Source organism: Coregonus clupeaformis, chromosome 19 (genome assembly GCF_020615455.1).
Source record: "Coregonus clupeaformis isolate EN_2021a chromosome 19, ASM2061545v1, whole genome shotgun sequence".
Classification (NCBI taxonomy): Eukaryota; Metazoa; Chordata; class Actinopteri; order Salmoniformes; family Salmonidae; genus Coregonus; species Coregonus clupeaformis.
Window position 1 is genome coordinate 7,130,095 of NC_059210.1, and position 20,284 is coordinate 7,150,378.

The following is a 20,284-nucleotide window of genomic DNA, read 5'->3' on the forward strand; positions in this document are numbered from 1 at the left end:
GAATATAGGTGTCACAAGTAAGTATGCTTTGTAGTTTGGGTTCAGGTCAGTATTTGGAATAGCAGTAGGCTACGCATTACCGGATGACATGCCAAGTTAATTTAAATGGTGTGTGTGACGGAAGCTGCTCTGGATAAGAGCATCTTCATAAATGAATGTATGCCGTCACGCCTACTCCCTCCGGCGCTCGACATCGCCGGTCTACAAACCACATTACACACACCTGGACTAGCCCTCAGTAGCCTCAGTCATTAGGTAGTATTGTTATCATTCACGTTCAGTACGCTTCTCATGTCTGTTTATTCGTATCGTGTCATTATTAAACTCACCTTCTGCACCGGCTTCCTGACTCCCGGCATTTGTTACATGCATTAATGTGTATCGGCTTATGCAGTTCAGTAAAAACCCAAATCACACATTTTCGTTAATTGTATAAAAATGTGTTTATGATCAAGGAAACCATGGAGTAACACGGAGTACAACAGGAGTGACCGTCCAAGACGGTCAATGACAACATGGAGTCTTTTTTAGTTTTTTTAAAAAAGTCAGCCATACTGAGTGACTCCTACATAAAAAAGAGATTTCACACACAAGACTAAGAACAGCATTGAAAACAAGATTTAAAGATAAAACAATGTTGGCCATTTTTGCTGGTGCTATGATTTCAAAATTGTACAGGTATAACAATTTAGGGGTGATAACTTCTGTACAAAATTGACAGGATTTTACATTTACTTTACATAGGACTGGATGTAAAGTCGTTTTAAACAAAAAAAAAGTGCAGGAGCTCTGAAGCACTCCTTCCTTCCTTTCCCCCTAAACCCTCATCACCCCCCCAAAACAGAAGGGTCTTTCCAACATTTTTAAGGGGTGAAATCTCAAATATACATGATCTAAATTAATATTCCAGGCCATCGTTACGGCTTGTTGAAGGGTCTTCAAGTTAAACACTATACTACATTCTACATTACATAACCTTAAAAACATAATGATTTCATAAAAAATGTCCTGCCAAATATATTTTTTTTAACTGAACCTTGTTACAGAGACCACATAACAGCAGTTAATGGAGCATAAAAAGCAAGACTAGAAAACAAGTATGCGTCCGATTCCCTTTACAGTGCACTATTTTTTGACCCGTAGGGCTCTGGTCAAAAGGAATGCACTATATACAGTAGGGAAAAGGGTGCCATTTGGGATGCAAAAATTTGCAGGCAGACAACAGAACAGCAGCATCAACTTCAAAACAAATACTTTTTTTGAAGGTTTAAAAAAAAAATGTTTTAATAAAAAGAGTAAAAGAAGCAGTCAGCTAAAAGAATTACTAAAATTAAATTTAAAAAACACGAAGAAAAAAAAAATATATACATGTCATATATACATGTAATTAAGTGTGTATATTATACAGGTTTGACTGCCCGTTCCTGTTAAAATGAGTCGGGAGCAGTCAGGTCCTCTCACACATCAAATACTGCATGACATTCAGTTCCGTCAGTCCATAACTGTAGCTGCAGATGAGAAAATATCTCACAGAAAGTTGCCAGGATCGTGTTCATTAGGCACCAAAACGAAGAAAACGTTCCTGAAATGGAGACCGTTCTACCTGGAGTTGTCCAATGAGAAACGCACATTTTCATTCCCGTTGCTAAATGTTTTGTAACGTTCGAGCCCTAATGAACACAACCCTGCTTTCAAGAGTAGACAAGAGGTCCTTCCAGACAGAAGTCTTTTATAATACAAGGGGACTGCTCTACTCTGGGGGTACAGTTTAGTTTGAGTATACAAAACGTATACATAGCTTCAAAATATGTTTTGTAGTTGTTTAGTACAAATGTCCCTCTGTAATGGTATTTTGTTGTTGTTTTTTTTGTACACATTTTCATTGGTAGTGGCAACGCTGTAGTTGTAGACAGATCCACACGAACAACATCCTCAGTCAGTTGAACTTTGATTCTCCTCATCTCCACCGTGTTGAACGGAAGGCATCCTCTCCACGTACTGGAGGGTTAGCCCGTAGAATTAGAACTAATATTGTCATATAATATACATTCCATTTCTATGGGTTACCCTGCTGGGTCAGCCAATCACATATCAGTCTGGAGGAAGGAGGTCATGAAGACGAAACTGCTCTCTGACGTAAGGCCTTACGTCCTCATTCTGTAGAGAGAGAGAGAGAGAGAGAGAGAGAGAGAGAGAGACAGAGAGAGACAGAGAGAGACAGAGAGAGACAGAGAGAGACAGAGAGAGACAGAGAGAGACAGAGAGAGACAGAGAGAGACAGAGAGAGAGACAGAGAGAGAGACAGAGAGACAGAGACAGAGAGAGAGAGACAGAGAGACAGAGACAGAGAGACAGAGACAGAGACAGAGAGACAGAGACAGAGACAGAGAGAGAGACAGAGAGAGACAGAGAGAGACAGAGAGAGACAGAGAGAGACAGAGAGAGACAGAGAGAACAGAGAGAGACAGAGAGAGACAGAGAGACAGAGAGAGACAGAGAGAGACAGAGAGACAGAGAGAGACAGAGAGAGACAAGAGAGACAGAGAGAGACAGAGAGACAGAGAGAGACAGAGAGAGAGACAGAGAGAGACAGAGAGAGACAGAGAGAGACAGAGAGAGACAGAGAGAGACAAGAGAGACGAGAGAGACAGAGAGAGACAGAGAGAGACAGAGAGAGACAGAGAGAGACAGAGAGAGACAGAGAGAGACAGAGAGAGACAGAGAGAGACAGAGAGACAGAGAGACAGAGAGACAGAGAGACAGAGAGACAGAGAGACAGAGAGACAGAGAGACAGAGAGACAGAGAGAGAGAGGGAGAGAGAGAGAGAACAGTAAACCAAGACAAATGACTGACGTGACTTGAAGACGAAACAGATTTTTTTTTGAGAAAAAGCAGAAGACTGTTTATCGCTATAGAGACATATCCTACAGGCGCTATAGAGACATTCTACAGGTGCTAGAGAGAGACACATATAGGTGAAGTCGGAAGTTTACATACACCTTAGCCAAATACATTTAAACTCAGTTTTTCACAATTCCTGACATTTAATCCTAGTAAAAATTCCCTGTCTTAGGTCAGTTAGGATCACCAGTTTATTTTAAGAATGTGAAATGTCAGAATAATAGTAGAGAGAATGATTTATTTCAGCTTTTATTTCTTTCATCACATTCCCAGTGGGTCAGAAGTTTACATGCACTCAATTAGTATTTGGCAGCATTGCCTTTAAAATTGTTTAACTTGGGTCAAACGTTTCGGGTAGCCTTCCACAAGCTTCCCACTATAAGTTGGGTGAATGTTGGCCCATTCCTCCTGACAGAGCTGGTATAACTGAGTCAGGTTTGCAGGCTTTTTCAGTTCTGGCCACAAATGTTCTACAGGATTGAGGTCAGGGCTCATTTTGCCACAACTTTGGAAGTGTGCTTGGGGTCATTGTCCATTTGGAAGACCAATTTGCGACCAAGCTTTAACTTCCTGACTGATGTCTTGAGATGTTGCTTCAATATATCCACATCATTTTCCTTCCTCATGATGCCATCTATTTTGTGAAATACACCAGTCCCTCCTGCAGCAAAGCACCCCCACAGCATGATGCTGCCACCCCCGTGCTTCACGGTTGGTATGGTGTTCTTCGGCTTGCAAGCTAACCCCTTTTTCCTCCAAACATAGCGATGGTCATTATGGCCAAACAGTTCTATTTTTGTTTAATCAGACCAGATGACATTTCTCCAAAAAGTACGATCTTTGTCCCTATGTGCAGTTGCAAACCGTAGTCTGGCTTTTTTATGGCGGTTTTGGAGCAGTGGCTTCTTCCTTGCTGAGCGGCCTTTCAGGTTATGCAGCTATAGGACTCGTTTTACTGTGAATATAGATACTTTTGTACCTTTTTCCTCCTGCATCTTCACAAGGACCTTTACTGTTGTTCTGGGATTGATTTGCACTTTTCACACCAAAGTACGTTAATCTCTAGGAGACAGAACGCGTCTCCTTCCTGAGCGGTATGACGGCTGCGTGGTCCCATGGTGTTTATACTTGCGTACCATTGTTTGTACAGATGAACGTGGTACCTTCAGGCGTTTGGAAATTGCTCCCAAGGATGAACCAGACTTGTGGAGGTCTACAATTTATTTTCTGAGGTCTTGGCTGATTTCTTTAGATTTTCCCATGACGTCAAGCAAAGAGGCACTGAGTTTGAAGGTAGGCCTTGAAATACATCCACAGGTACACCTCCAATTGACTCAAATGATGTCAATTAGCCTATCAGAAGCTTCTAAAGCAATGACATCATTTCCTGGAATTTTCCAAGCTGTTTAAAGGCACAGTCAACTTAGTGTATGTAAACTTCTGACCCACTGGAATGGTGATACAGTGAATTATAAGTGAAATAATCTGTCTGTACACAATTGTTGGAAATATTACTTGTGTCATGCACAAAGTAGATGTCCTAACCGACTTGCCAAAACTATAGTTTGTTAACAAGAAATGTGTGGAGTGGTTGAAAAACAAGTTTTAATGACTCCAACCTAAGTGTATGTAAACTTCTGACTTCAACTGTATCCTACAGGCGCTATAGAGACATATCTTACAGGCGCTATAGAGACAGAGACATATCTTACAGGCGCTATAGAGACATATCCTACAGGCGCTATAGAGACATATCTTACAGGCGCTATAGAGACAGAGACATATCTTACAGGCGCTATAGAGACAGAGACATATCTTACAGGCGCTATAGAGACATATCTTACAGGCGCTATAGAGACATTTTACAGGCGCTATGGAGACATATCTTACAGGCGCTATAGAGACATATCCTACAGGCGCTATAGAGACATATCTTACAGGCGCTATAGAGACAGAGACATATCTTACAGGCGCTATAGAGACATATCCTACAGGCGCTATAGAGACATATCTTACAGGCGCTATAGAGACAGAGACATATCTTACAGGCGCTATAGATACAGAGACATATCTTACAGGCGCTATAGAGACATATCTTACAGGCGCTATAGAGACATATCTTACAGGCGCTATGAGACAGAGACATATCTTACAGGCGCTATGAGAGACATATCCTACAGGGCGCTATGAGAGACATATCTTACAGGCGCTATAGAGACATATCCTACAGGCGCTATAGATACAGAGACATATCTTACAGGCGCTATAGAGACATATCTTACAGGCGCTATAGAGACATATCTTACAGGCGCTATAGACATATCCTACAGGCGCTATAGAGACAGAGACATATCTTACAGGCGCTATAGAGACATATCTTACAGGCGCTATAGAGACATATCCTACAGGCGCTATAGAGACAGAGACATATCTTACAGGCGCTATAGAGACATATCCTACAGGCGCTATAGAGACAGAGACATATCTTACAGGCGCTATAGAGACATATCCTACAGGCGCTATAGAGACATATCCTACAGGCGCTATAGAGACATATCCTACAGGCGCTATAGAGACATATCTTACAGGCGCTATAGAGACATATCTTACAGGCGCTATAGAGACATATCCTACAGGCGCTATAGAGACATATCCTACAGGCGCTATAGAGACATATCCTACAGGCGCTATAGAGACATATCTTACAGGCGCTATAGAGAAATATCCTACAGGCGCTATAGAGACATATCTTACAGGCGCTATAGAGACATATCCTACAGGCGCTATAGAGACATATCTTACAGGCGCTATAGAGACATATCTTACAGGCGCTATAGAGACATATCCTACAGGCGCTATAGAGACAGAGACATATCTTACAGGCGCTATAGAGACATATCTTACAGGCGCTATAGAGACATATCCTACAGGCGCTATAGAGACAGAGACATATCTTACAGGCGCTATAGAGACATATCTTACAGGCGCTATAGAGACAGAGACATATCTTACAGGCGCTATAGAGACATATCCTACAGGCGCTATAGAGACAGAGACATATCTTACAGGCGCTATAGAGACAGAGACATATCTTACAGGCGCTATAGAGACATTTCTTACAGGCGCTATAGAGACATATCTTACAGGCGCTATAGAGACATATCTTACAGGCGCTATAGAGACATATCTTACAGGCGCTATAGAGACATATCTTACAGGCGCTATAGAGACATATCCTACAGGCGCTATAGAGACATATCTTACAGGCGCTATAGAGACATATCCTACAGGCGCTATAGAGACATATCCTACAGGGGCTATAGAGACATATCCTACAGGCGCTATAGAGACATATCTTACAGGCGCTATAGAGACATATCTTACAGGCGCTATAGAGACATATCTTACAGGCGCTATAGAGACATATCCTACAGGCGCTATAGAGACATATCCTACAGGTGCTATAGAGACATATCTTACAGGCGCTATAGAGACAGAGACATATCCTACAGGCGCTATAGAGACATATCCTACAGGCGCTATAGAGACATATCCTACAGGCGCTATAGAGACATATCCTACAGGCGCTATAGAGACATATCTTACAGGTGCAAGGGCAAATGTTTTAGAGTGAGTTGGACACCCAAAGGCAAGGTTTTCTTTTCAGAATGAGAACATACCATCTCCACCAGCTTCTCCAGGAAAGGAACCAGCTTGAGGAGCTCGTTATCATTCCTGTCCATGAACCAGCTCTCGATGGGAATCCCATTGGAAAGCTACGATTGAGAACAAAGACGTATTGAATTGCGATATCATACTATATAATTATGAGACTTTACAGACACTTTTATCCAACGACTTCCTGTATATATTTTTTGTATGGGATTCCTCTGGGATATAGTAAGTAGCTGTACATTTCGATGAAACATGGTGAGGCCCCAAAATGGCCGACCCTGGAAGCCTGTGTTTCAGACATAAGGAAGTGGATGGCGGCAATATTTTTTTACTTTTAAACTCGGACAAAACAGAGATGCTAGTTCTAGGTCCCAAGAAACAAAGATCTTCTGTTGGATCTGACAATTAATCTTGATGGTTGTACATTTTAGTCATTTTAGCAGACGCTCTTATCCAGAGCGACTTACAGTTAGCGAGTGCATATATTTTCATACTGGCCCCCCGTGGGAAACAAACCCACAACCCTGACGTTGCAAGCACCATGCTCTACCAACTGAGCTACACGGGGTTGTACAGTCGTCTCAAAAAAAACGGAAGGACCTGGGTGTTACTCTGGACCCTGATCTCTCTTTTGACGAACATATCAAGAATATTTCAAGGACTGCTTTTTTCCCCATCTTCGTAACATTGTAAAAATCAGAAACATTTTGTCCAATTTGTAAGTCGCTCTGGATAAGAGCGTCTGCTAAATGACGTAAATGTAAATGTAAATGTCCAAAAATGATGCAGAAAAGCTAATCTATGCTTTTGCCACTTCTAGATTAGACTACTGCAATGCTCTACTCTCCAGCTACCCGGATAAAGCACTAAATCAACTTCAGTTAGTGCTAAACACGGCTGCTAGAATCTTGACTAGAAACAGCTGGAGGCAGGGCCTTCTTCTATAGAGCTACATTTTTATGGAATGGTCTGCCTATCCATGTGAGAGACGCAGACTCGGTCTCGACCTTTAAGTCTTTACTGAAGACTCATCTCTTCAGTAGGTCCTATGATTGAGTGTAGTCTGGCCCAGGGGTGCGAAGGTGAATGGAAAGGCACTGGAGCCACAAACCCGCCCTTGCTGTCTCTGCCTGGTCGGCTCCTGTCTCTCCACTGGGATTCTCTGCCTCTGACCCTATTACGGGGGCTGAGTCACTGGCTTACTGGTGCTTTCCATGCCGTCCCTAGGAGGGATGCATCACTTGAGTGGGCTGAGTCACCTGACGTGATCTTCCTGTCCGGCTTTGCACCCCCTCAGGGTCATGCGGTGGAGGAGATCTTTGTGGGCTATACTCAGCCTTGTCTCAGGGTAGTAAGTTGGTGGTCTGTTGATATCCCTCTAGTGGTGTGGGGGATGTGCTTTGGCAAAGTGGGTGGGGTTATATCCTGCCTGGTTGACCCTGTCCGGGGGAATCGTCGGACGGGGCCACAGTGTCCACCGACCCCCCCGTCTCAGCCTCCAGTAGCTATGCTGCAAACCACTGTGCTTATTATTTGACCCTGCTGGTCATCTATGAACGTTTGAACATCTTGGAGACAAATCTGTCCTTAATGGCCATGTACTGTTATAATCTCCACCCAGCACAGCCAGAAGAGGACTGGCCACTCCTCAGAGCCTGGTTCCTCTCTAGGTTTCTGCCTTTCTAGGGAGTTTTTCCCTAGCCACCGTGCTTCTACATCTGCATTGCTTGCTGTGTGGGGTTTTAGGTTGGGTTTCTGTATAGCACTTTGTGACATCTGCTGATGTAAAAAGGGCTTTATAAATACAATTTGATTGATTGATGAAGGCTTACCTGATAGGCGAAGGCTTGAGGTGAATTGTCGATTATTATAGTCTTTGAAAGATCCCTTCCAAGAATGTTCAGGTCCTTGATGTAGTTTCCTTGAACACATACACAGTGCTCCCGGAACAACCGATGCCTGTAGGAGAGGAGAAAACAACCGATGATTAGTCTAGCGTAGTGGCTGTTGGAAATACACTCTGTCCCATACGGCACCAGAGCCCTGTGGGGGGCCATTTGGGACGCAATCCATGGTGCAACTTAGCAATGGTCGGTTGTAATCGTTCAAGAGCAAAATGGGCTGTTCTTTCACCGACCTGACCAACTGTTTCTTTGGGTCCAGGATGTTCAGCAGCTTATCCGCGTACACCTTCTTAGAGGCAGTGAACAGAATGATCTGTGGAACGGAAATGAAAACGGTTAACAGTTTTATATCTAAAATGGGATTTCCGATTGTCTGTCCCAGCGAAGTCTACAGAGATCTGTGGTCCCATGTGTTAATTATTTATGCATAGTCACTTTAACTCTACCCACATGTACATATTACCTCAACTAGCCGGTTCCCCCGCCCATTGACTCTGCACCGGTACCCCCCTGTATATATAGCCTCCCTACTGTCACTTTATTTTACTTCTGCTCTTTTTTTCTCAACACTTTTTTGTTGTTGTTTTATTTTAATTTTTTATTAAAAATAAATGCATTGTTGGTTAAGGGCTTGTAAGTAAGCATTTCACTGTAATGTCTGCACCTGTTGTATTCGGCACATGTGACCAATACAATTTGATTTGATGCTTGCAACGCCAGGGTTGTGGGTTCATTTCCCACGGGGGGACCAGTACGAAAAAGTATGCACTCACTCACTAACTGTAAGTTGCTCTGGATAAGAACGTCTGCTAAATGACTAAAATGGAAATGTGATCTGGTGTGGCGTCACCTTCATCAGATATATATTAGAACCTCACCTCGTAAATCTGAGACATGCGCTCCAGGAACTCTCTGAAGAACGGCCTCAACCGCACATACACCTGCAGAGAGGAAAATAACATGACTGACAATATATCCCAAGTCAAGACCACTCCCTGTTCACAGACTACAGTTACATGCACACAATAATGCGATTATTGTGGATAGTCAAGATTAATATAATAGTTTGGTTAAAACGTTTACATTCTTTGCAAAAAGAACGGTTTTCCCTAATAATCTGGTTTACATGGACACATCTGAAAAATCAGGCTACCCGATGGGACTCTGATAAATGCTGAAAATCACCAAGTCAAAATAAACGTTCTACCACAGCGACCATGTTATTTTTGGGAAGCATATTTGATTCCGAGTTCGGACATATAAAAAAAAAAAGTTATGTGAAAACGACTTCTAAGACGCATTTCATTCAGTTGTTCCAAACTCACTTCACTCGCGCTAAAGAGGGAGGCTCGCTGGGCTGGTGCTGGCCCATGAGCAGATCAAATACACCGCTGGAACACCGATTAAGGTGTTTACATGTCCTAATCATTCAAAAGATTACTCAGACAACCAGATGTTTTAATCCTCGTATGCTTACTTCTATTTTGACCTTATGCCGATTACGATAAACAGAGTAAGGGGTTTGCATGACTGTTGCATTACCTGCCTACTGTCATAATCAGTTTAATATCAAATTATTCCCGTGCATGTAAACATACCTCACTGAAAGAGACGTTTTCCATGACAATCACATAAAACCTATGGCTTTTTCTAAATGTCTTTCCTTGAGTCCTCATGTCCATTCTCCTCACCTCCTTCTCAAAACGCATAGAAGAAGAAATCCATGGGGAAAAGACTGGATATTCTCTTCCAATGAGGTTTGAGAAGAAAGAGAGGACACAAGGAATCAAGGAAATACTTATTGAGAAAGAGCCCTTGACAATCATTTAAAAAAAACTTAGGATTTCTGTGCCGTCACAGCCTCTAGTACCCACCTGGTATATGACGTCTTGGAACAACACAGGGAAGGTCAGGGCTGCGTCGTCCAGCTCATTCAGACTACAGTGAACCAACGTCTCGTCCTGATGAATACACAAAACAGTTTCTGATTATTGGATGTTTTACCTAATTTAGTTGGAATGCACTGATCTGGATGAGAGTGTTTAGAACAAATAAGTTAACAGATTTCAGAACATTCTGTAGATCTCAGACTCAGAATGCATCTTGGGTCTGGACATTCAAGACGACTACAGGCAACCCCAAAACAACAGAGAAATGTGTTGATGGCACTCGGTTGTTCAGGAACAGTCGGGGCTGCAAGCTCACCAGATCTAGGACCAGGGAGAACTCTGGTGTGCTGCGCGTTTTAAGAGGCAGTGCTGGTTTGCGGGCTATCTGCTCCTCGGTCAACGGAGGCACGTGCTTGATGAAGAAGTACCTGAAAACAGAGCAGGCACAGATATCTTAGGAGGTTCAAGTAGTTGATCTTTGCACACTATTACTAAGTAGGTTAGATGGTGTGACAAGACAGATGGGGCTTCTGTTTAAAATGGAATAAAAAAAAACATTCCCTTTTTAACTTAAAATCCCCAAAATGCAGACCTCTTTCTACTGCCTGTTATTTAAAGAGAGGCACTTAAACTGTGTTTGGTTGGTTGGTGAGTTCGATAAATAAACTAAAGCAGTACTCACGGATCAAAAACTTCCCAGTCTTCCTCGTAGCTGCCCTCTGCAGGGGCCGTGTGAGGGGCGTGGGGGTAACAGCTGACAGAGGTGCACCCCGGAGCTAATTGAGGGACAACGGCACATTCAGACATTTAGGATATCATCTTTTCACAGAATATTCCATATCACGTAAAACATAAAAAAAAAAAAAAGAAATCACAGGATCTTCAAGTCTCACACAGTTCTAAATTGACCCACACCCGATAGCATAACCTAAGATCAACCAACATCACGTTTACCTGTTAAGAGGGGGCATATCGTCACGGTTACCTGTTAAGAGGGGGCATATCGTCACGGTTACCTGTTAAGAGGGGGCATATCGTCACGGTTACCTGTTAGAGGGGGCATATCAGTTTCCGTAACCATCTCCCCTTCTTGGACCGGCGGTTCTGGGATGGCCAGAGGAGCCTGTGGCGACGGTAGTGCTACTGGGGCAACAGGGGACAGCACGATGCCCTCTGCAGATGTGGGGTTACAGGTGGGGGTCTCTTCCTCCTGCCCTGGGGACCCAGAATCAGGAGCGGCTAGACACAGAAGGGAACACAGGAGAGAAACTCAGTGAATCTCAAAAGTAATCCTCCTTGAATATTATTTTGGCATGGGTGAATCTCCAAGGTTTGTCCTCCATTCGTCCCCCCCGTAGCTCAGTTGGTAGAGCATGGCGCTTGCAACGCCAGGGTTGTGGGTTCGATTCCCACGGGGGGGGGGCCAGTATGAAATATGTATGCACTCACTAACTGTAAGTCGCTCTGGATAAGAGCGTTCTGCTAAAATGACTAAAAATGTAAAAAATGTGTGGCGTTCTCTTCTCTCCTTCTCAAAATGTCAGAGGGAAGAGAAGATCTTCTGTCCAATGCTCTCCTCGCTTCCCTCTGACGTCTTGAGAGTGAGGCGAGAAGAGGACGTGACAAAATCAAGGAAAAAACATTTGAGATTCAACCACAGAGAATAAGGTTAAATAACCGATTTTCTTTAAGATAGTTAAAAGACAAATGATTTTTAAAAAAAACACACGAGGCAGATTCTGTTACCGGTCTTGGTAGCAGGCGAGAAGAAGTTGAAGACGGGAGAGAAGATGGTCCCCAGGAGAGTGGTGCGAGGTGGGCTACTGGGGACCTCCACTGGAACCTCCAGCTTACCGTTGGGCTTCAGGGGCTTACTGTTCAACGTCATTGGATCTGAGAGAAAGGAGTTATTCAGCTGTTGTTGTTGTTGTTGTTGTTCACTGAACTTCACTACTTACACGGACACGATTGTTATCATTTGAAATTAGCACTAGAGACATCTACTGTTAAAACAAGACATTCAGATTTCTTAATTCGATATTGATAATTGACTTGTTGCAAAGTTTCCAATAAGCAGATGTGCACAAAGAGGGTGTGGCTACAGTGTGATGTCATACAGCAGAACTTTAAATGAAGCCTTTCGTCGCCACACTAACATTATTATAATGTACAGTACCAGTCAAAGGTTTGGACACACCTACTCATTCAAGGGTTTTTCTTTCTTTATTTTTTACATTGTAGAATAATAGTGAAGACATCAAAACGATGAAATAACACATATGGAATCACGTAGTAACCAAATAAGTGTTAAACAAATATATTTTATATTTGAGATTCTTCAAATAGCCACCCTTTGCCTTGATGACAGCTTTGCACACTCTTGGTATTCTCTCAACCAGCTTCATGAGGTAGTCACCTGGAATGCATTTCAATTAACAGGTGTGACTTCTTAAAAGTTAATTTATGGAATTTCTTTCCTTCTTAATGCGTTTGAGCCAATCAGTTGTGTTGTGACAAGGTAGGGAGGGTATACAGAATATAGCCCTATTTGGTAAAAGACCGAGTCCATATTATGGCAAGAACAGCTCAAATAAGCAAAGAGAAACTTTGAAAGTTTCTTCAAGTGCAGTCGCAAAAACCATCAAGCGCTATGATGAAACTGGCTCTCATGAGGACCGCCACAGGAATGGAAGACCCAGAGTTACCTCTGCTATAGACGATAAGTTCATTAGAGAGTTACCAGCCTCAGAAATTGCAGCCAAAATAAATGCTTCACAGAGTTCAAGTAACAGACACATCTCAACATCAACTGTTCAGAGGAGACTGTGTGAATCAGGCCTTCATGGTCGAGTTGCTGCAAAGAAACCACTACTAAAGGACACCAATAAGAAGAAGAGACTTGCTTGGGCCAAGAAACACGAGCAATGGACATTAGACCGGTGGAAATTTGTCCTTTGGTCTGGAGTCCAAATTTGAGATTTTTGGTTCCTAACGCCGTGTCTTTGTGAGACGCGGTGTGGGTGAACGGATGATCACCGCCTGTGTATTTCCCACCGTAAAGCATGGAGGAGGTAGTGTTGTGGTGCTTTGCTGGTGACACAGTCTGTGATTTATTTATAATTCAAGGCACACTTAACCAGCATAGCTACCACAGCATTCTGCAGCGATACACCATCCCATCTGGTTTGGGCTTAGTGGGACTCATTTGTTTTTCAACAGGACAATGATCCAACACACCTACAGGCAGTGTAAGGGCTATTTTACCAAGGAGAGTGATGGAGTGCTGCATCAGATAACCTGGCCTCCACAATCCCCCGACCTCAACCAAATTGAGAAGGTTTGGGATGAGTCGGACCGCAGAGTGAAGGAAAAGCAGCCAACAAGTGCTCAGCATATGTGGGAACTCCTTCAAGACTGTTGGAAATGCATTCCAGGTGAAGCTGGTTGAGAGAATGCCAAGAGTGTTCAAAGCTGTCATCAAGGCAATGGGTGGCTATTTGAAGAATCTCAAATATAAAATATTTTTGATTTAACACTTTTTTGGTTACTACATGATTCCACATGTGTTATTTCATAGTTTTGATGTCTTCACTATTATTCTACAATGTAGAAAATATTTGAAAAATAAAGAAAAACCCTTGAATGAGTAGGTGTGTCCAAACTTTTGACTGGTACTGTAGGTTCCATATGACCCTGTGGAGTGTCTTGACTCTAACTCACCAGGTTTGTTAGCTCCTCCCCCGCAGACCCTGGGGATGGCTTTGTTGGGAGGGTGAGGAGAAGACGTGATCAGGTTGCTGCTGTCCACTTTACAATCAATACGACGTCTCTTAGCTGGGATGTCCTGCTCTACCTGGGAGGGAGGAAGAAGAGTAGAGATTCATCTCATGTGACATTTTATGATTTAAAAATGTTTTATAAATGTTAAAATATGTGAAAAGTCTGTAGTGGTCTTAATGGGTACCGAATGTACCCTTTAAACCCATGGGGGTGTTCCAAATAAGCCCACCACTTACATAATAAAATATACATGAATTTCCTAATGTTGAAAATCTACAATCTGACATATTTTATGTAAACTTAGATTATAAGTTCTCCCCTAAAGTTAAAATCAACGTATCATTACTATTCATCACGGAAGTAAGACTCATAACTGAGGAGTGTCCAATCACATCCACAGAGATCAATGTGGACTAGACTTTTGTTGATGCCAACCAATACATGCATGATTCACCTAATCATATACTTCAATAAAAGACATGATTAGTTGAATCAGTGTTACTGCTTTGTTAGGACAAAAACATGCTCCCGTAGGCCTCCCGAGTTCTTTCTAAGTCACTGCAGTGGTTGAGACGTCACTACAGATCCGGGTTTGATCCCGGGCTGTGTCGCAGCTGGCCGCGACCGGGAGACCCATGAGGCGACGCACAATTGGCCCAGCGTCGTTCGGGTTAGGGGAGGGTCTGGCTTTGTCCCATCGCGCTCTAGCGACTCCTGTGGCGGGCCGGGCGCATGCACGCTGACACGGTCGCCAGCTTGACGGTGTTTCCTCCAACCCATTGGTGCGGCTGGCTTCCGTGTTAAGCGAGCAGTGTGTCAAGAAGCAGTGCGGCTTGGCAGTGTCGTGTTTCAGAGGACGCATGGCTCTTGACCTTCGCCTCTCCTGAGTCCGTACGGGAGTTGCAGCGATGGGACAAGACTAACTACCAATTGGATATCATGAAAAGGGGGTTAAAAAGTAACACTTTTTTTTTTTTTTACATGCTCCCACACCGGCCTTCTGTGGACAAGACGCCATGCAACGAAGATCATAACAAAAACAACTTTCGGTGAACTATCTGAAAGCTGATTCACATTTGCTGCATTGCTATTGTTGTTAATTAGTTCAACTTGTCTTCCTATATGAAGATGGTTCACCCACCTTGACAGCATTTCCCCTGATGAACTTCTTGATGGTGGAGAACAGGCCGGTCTCATTCTTTTGCATCCTGAGGCCTCTCCTGGCCGGAGGCTCCACCTCGCAGTGTTTCCTCTTGGCCTGGGCTGGGCGGGGGTCTGAGGCTGGACGGCCGGGGCTGGGTTTGGGACCAGGTTTGGATTTGGGCTGCTGAGAAGCCTTCCGCACTCTCAGCCTCATCATCCTACACGTTACATGGAAGACTGGTGTGGCAGCACGGCAAGCAGGCAGGGCAATATATATTACAGGTACAACACAAAGAGAGAACACAGGAAACCAGTGAGGTGCCATGTAGCTACACTATATATACAAAAGTATGTGGACACCCCGTTAAATTGTGGAATCGGCCATTTCAGCCACAGGTGTATAAAATCGAGCACACAGCCATGCAATCTCCATAGACAAACATTGAATGGACTTACTGTAGAGCTCAGTGACTTTCAACGTGGCACCGTCATAGGATGCCACCTTTCAAACAAGTCCGTTCGTCAACTTTCTGCCCTGCTAGAGCTGCCCCGGTCAACTGTAAGTGCTGTTATTGTGAAGTGGAAACGTCTAGGAGCAACAACGGCTCAGCCGCGACGTGGTAGGCCACACAAGCTCACAGAACGGGACCACTGAGCGCTGAAGCGCGGAAAAATAGTCTGTCCTCGGTTGCAACACTTACTACCGAGTTCCAAACTGCCTCTGGAAGCAACGTCGGCACAATAATAATAAGCCATTTAGCAGACGCTTTTATCCAAAGCGACTTACAGTCATGTGCGCATAATAACTGTTTGTTAGGAGATTCATGAAATGGGTTTCCATGGCTGAGCAGCCGCACACAAGCCTAAGATCACCATGCGCAATGCCAAGCGTCGGCTGGAGTGATGTAAAGCTCGCCGCCATTGGACTCTGGAGCAGTGGAAACGCGTTCTCTGGAGAGATGAATCACGCTTCACCATCTGGCAGTCCGACTGACGAATCTGGATTTGGCAGATGCCAGCAGAACGCTACCTGCCCGAATGCATAGTGCCAACTGTAAAGTTTGGTGGAGGAGGAATAATAGTCTGGGGCTGTTTTTCATGGTTCGGGCTAGACCCCTTAGTTCCAGTGAAGGGAAATATTACCGCTACAGCATACAATGACATTCTAGACGATTCTGTCCTTCCAAATTTGTGGAAACAGTTTGGGGAAGGCCCTTTCCTGTTTCAGCATGTCAATGCCCCAGTGCACAAAGCGAGGTCCATACAGAAATGGTTTGTCAAGATCGGTGTGGAAGGACTTGACTGCACAGAGCCCTGACCTCAACCCCATCGAACACCTTTGGGATGAATTGGAACGCTGACTGCGAGCCAGGCCTAATCGCCCAACATCAGTGCCCGACCTCACTAATGCTCTTGTGGCTGAATAGAAGCAAGTCCCCGCAGCAATGTTCCAACATCTAGTGGAAAGCCTTTCCAGAAGAGTAGAGGCTGTTATAGCAGCAAAGGGGGGACCAACTCCATATTAACTTTTGGCCATGTAGTGTATATCAGAGCCTCAACACAGCCACAACAAAGGAAACCAGTGAGATGCCATGTAGCTTCACAGCCACAATTGATTTTTCCCCACATAAATATCTAAAAAAATCTAGAGCCCTAACAATACTTTGACATTTATATCCCAAAAAGTATTATATCTACAAAAGAGTACTGAGCGGTGCTGTTTCATCCTGATTGGCTGAAAGAGATACACAACATCCGAGATTAGCATTTAGCCACTAGCATGGTGGTGGAAAATTGTGTTTCATAAGGAAAGTAAGCATTATTTTCCATTTATTCCCACCTCGCCATTATATAAAGTTAAGGAGGAAATCGAAGCCTATGCAGGCTGATGGAGAATGTTTTTGGTACGAAGCGGTCCATGAGGGATATGAATGTATCGCAGGCTTCATACAAAGAGTTTGGACAGTAAGATGATACGACTCAATATCGCCATCTGCCGGCCTTTGGGCTACGTCTCTGGCGGCTGTCGCCCTCTGTGTGAAGGCGCTTTGACTAGAGGGACAAGTCGGTCGTCACTAATTACCACAGCCTACTTCTACAATTTATCATCTTAAAAACTGATTTTAAACCTAACTTTAAACACACGGGTTTATCTAACTTTATGCCTAATCTTAAATTAAGACAAAAGCACATTTTTGCTTATATATATAAAAAAATTATCTCTATATAGTCAATTGACTTTGTGGCTGTGGTATCTAGAGAAAACCGGTATGTAGAACAACTTCCCTTATGTCACACGTGTCTAACTCATTCCACGGAGGGCCGAGTGTCGGCGGGTTTTCGCTCCTCCCTTGTACTTGATTGATGAATTAAGGTCACTAATTAGCAAGGAACTTCCCTCACTTGGTTGTCTAGTGTTTAATTGAAAGGAAAAACAAAAAACCCGCAGACACTCGGCCCTCTGTGGCATGAGTTTCACACCCCTGGATTATGTGGATCCTGAAAAAAATATGAATAGCTATATATGATCATTTCAAAATTCAGATTAAAAATTCAGCTCATTAATTGACATAGATAAATACTCATCTTGCACACAAAAAAAAAAACTACACAGAGTGGGATCTAATATGCTACAGTACCTTTGAAGTTATGATCCATTTCATGACCAGTACCAACTGGGAAAAGTGGGCGGTGTTCGTTCTGCTAACTTGGTTAGGTACCTGAAGTTGTTGGCTAACTTGGCTACCTAGCTGCTACTGGTGGGGAGAGGCCTAACTAGCTAGCTAACTTAGTAAGAAAACAAAGATAATTCCCTGACACACGCCAGAAGTCTTTTTTTTTTTGTAACGTTAAACCAAATATGATATGTCTAATTGGCTAGCTATCTAGCATTTGCTAGTAAGATCAAGTGCAAGACAGTAAACAGCACAGCAGCATGAGCCTTGCATTAGCTAGCTAGTTGTTATATAACCGCTAGCTAACTAATTATTTGATTACGGCCGTTATAAACGATCTAGTTAACTATTCACGACATAGTTAGGTAGTACATAGTTAGTCAAAGAAATATGAACTAGATAACAATAACAAAAGTAACAGAGAACAGCTGTCTGGCTATCGAACTGACGTTAGCTAGCTACGTTATAGAACTAGTTAGCTCAAGTTAGCCAGCTAACATTAGCGAGTTAGCTAGCTAGCCATGTTGATTTCACGATTGCCAACCAAACAACGAACATGGAAGAGACGGTCAAGCTATGAAATAAAACAAATGGCTAGCAACTATTATTGCAAAACATGTCGCTAGATATTTAGATACCTAGCCCCTTTCATAACCAGTTAACTAGCATTGGCTACACCAAGTTGGCCATATAGCTAGCTAGCTAGCTTGACACAGCCATAACCAATTGACGTTACTTACCGATGGTCCAAGAAACTCGTAACGAAACTCGCGGCTGGCCTGTCCACTGGTAGCCGCAACGGTGCGGCCACCGAGAGAGAGGTCTGGCTGTCAGCTGTGTTTAGGACCATATACCACCGACGGGCTCTGTGGACGCCATTTCCCGCCTCATCACAAACACAGTGGATGCACTAGATTTAACTATGCTGGATCTAGCGCTACTAGCGTGATGTCTAGGAATGTGGATTACATTGCCAGTGGATTCCGACACTACTATTACCCTTGCTTACACTGAACTGCACTGGGGTCGGAACGCAATCAGGGTTATATTAAGACACCATGGAGCCAGCACTGAGATATCAGAAAACATGCCTCAATACAGGGATGGGATATGCCACTGTAATCTAAATTTGACCTTTATCCACACTGATACATCGAGAAGATTGAAATACTTATAGTTTTCCCGTAAAACTTCTCTTTTCCACCTCACGCTTGCTAGCAGTAGCCACTGCAGCCACTTTGTAATGGCAGTGTCAGCCAATCAGCTCCTTTGTTGTTCAATGTGTCATGCCATTCCATAATGGCTGCTGTGGCTACTGCCAGGAAGGGTAGTTTTTCCAGAAAAACAAGCAGTATTTCAAATATTCTCAATGGAGCAGTGTGGATAAAGGTAACATTAAGTACAGTGGCATATCCCATCCCTACATTGAGGTATGTTTTCCGACCCATATCTCGCTCCAGCTCAATGGTGTCTTAATGTAATGATTAGTACCCCAGTGCAGCTTAGTGTAAACAAGCGTAATTGTAGGATAAGTATCTTCTGGCAAGTGGATTACAGTATATGCAATGAATTTACAGTGTACCACCATGCCCACCATTGCAAAAACAGCTGAAAGCAACCACTGAATAACATCATAGGTATGCAGTAAATCAGTTGGTAAGAAATATATTATTTTTTCTCATATCTGTTTCGATACAGAGCACATGTGGCTGCACTGGAGTAAAGCGAGTGCACCCACTGTAAGAAGAAACCTACCTTGTCAGAAACCTTGGATAATTCATACATTTGACCTGTGCAGGCGCACCTAAGGTAGCCAGAATTATACTGGTAGGAAAGGTGTCTCCAAAACAGTCCAGCAGTTTTCAAAAAATGATTTTGGAAAGCAAAATCTGATCACATTTTTCCTTAGTCATTGGCTGTGTCAACACAGGCGGCCCAATTCTGATATTTTTTTCTCACTCAATTGGTATTTTGACCAATCAGCTCTGAAAAAGATCTCATGTGAAAAATCTGATGTGAATGGTCAAAATACTAATTCGTGGAAAGAATATCAGACTTTGGCTGCCTGTGTCAATGCAGCCATATCCTTCTTTCATAACCAAGTAGTAGGAGGTGGGGATTTACCAGTTGTGAAGCTGTAAATACCAGTTGGATGCATTCATGTGCTTTGAACTCGTTGAAAAAACGCAGATTGGCTAATGGCCAACAAGCTGCGTGAACCATAAACTAAAACTTCAGCTATCATGCTTGTAAATAAATTACAGTGTTAAAAAAAACCAATAGATTGCTTTTTATAAATAATGTTTTGTTGTTGCA

The 20,284-nt window shown here is 43.3% G+C and overlaps 1 protein-coding gene and 1 non-coding gene across 3 annotated transcripts; one reads left to right on the forward strand and one right to left on the reverse strand.

Moving 5' to 3' along the window:
• Window positions 1-833: 833 nt before the first annotated feature.
• LOC121531568 (CTD small phosphatase-like protein 2-A) lies at window positions 834-18,955 on the reverse strand. Of its 2 annotated transcripts, none has more exons than XM_045227089.1 (13): window positions 18,709-18,955; window positions 15,292-15,511; window positions 14,091-14,223; window positions 12,117-12,263; window positions 11,418-11,609; window positions 11,053-11,146; window positions 10,687-10,798; window positions 10,356-10,442; window positions 9,360-9,422; window positions 8,715-8,794; window positions 8,410-8,536; window positions 6,583-6,678; window positions 834-2,157 (listed from the first exon to the last, which is right to left on the reverse strand). In XM_045227089.1, the coding sequence occupies exons 1-13, from the start codon at window positions 18,816-18,818 to the stop codon at window positions 2,092-2,094; spliced, it is 1,527 nt and encodes a 508-aa protein (XP_045083024.1). In that variant the 5' UTR covers window positions 18,819-18,955; the 3' UTR covers window positions 834-2,091. The 2 variants fall into 2 exon arrangements, with proteins under 2 accessions (XP_045083024.1, XP_045083025.1); XM_045227090.1 differs by having other exon boundaries at window positions 15,292-15,530; window positions 18,709-18,790.
• On the forward strand, window positions 11,719-11,791 carry trnaa-ugc. Its single transcript has one exon. It is a non-coding gene; the product is annotated as a tRNA-Ala (tRNA).
• Window positions 18,956-20,284: the final 1,329 nt, after the last annotated feature.

Coding starts and splice junctions, on each gene's coding strand:
- LOC121531568 (XM_045227089.1), bottom strand. CDS start 18,818: ATGGTCCTAAACACAGCTGACAGCCAGACCTCTCTCTCGGTGGCCGCA. Junction 11,610..12,116: donor CTCGCCTGCTACCAAGACCG/GTAACAGAATCT, acceptor TTCTGTGTCTAG/CCGCTCCTGATTCTGGGTCC. Junction 9,423..10,355: donor TCCAAGACGTCATATACCAG/GTGGGTACTAGA, acceptor TCCTCTCTGCAG/GTGTATGTGCGGTTGAGGCC.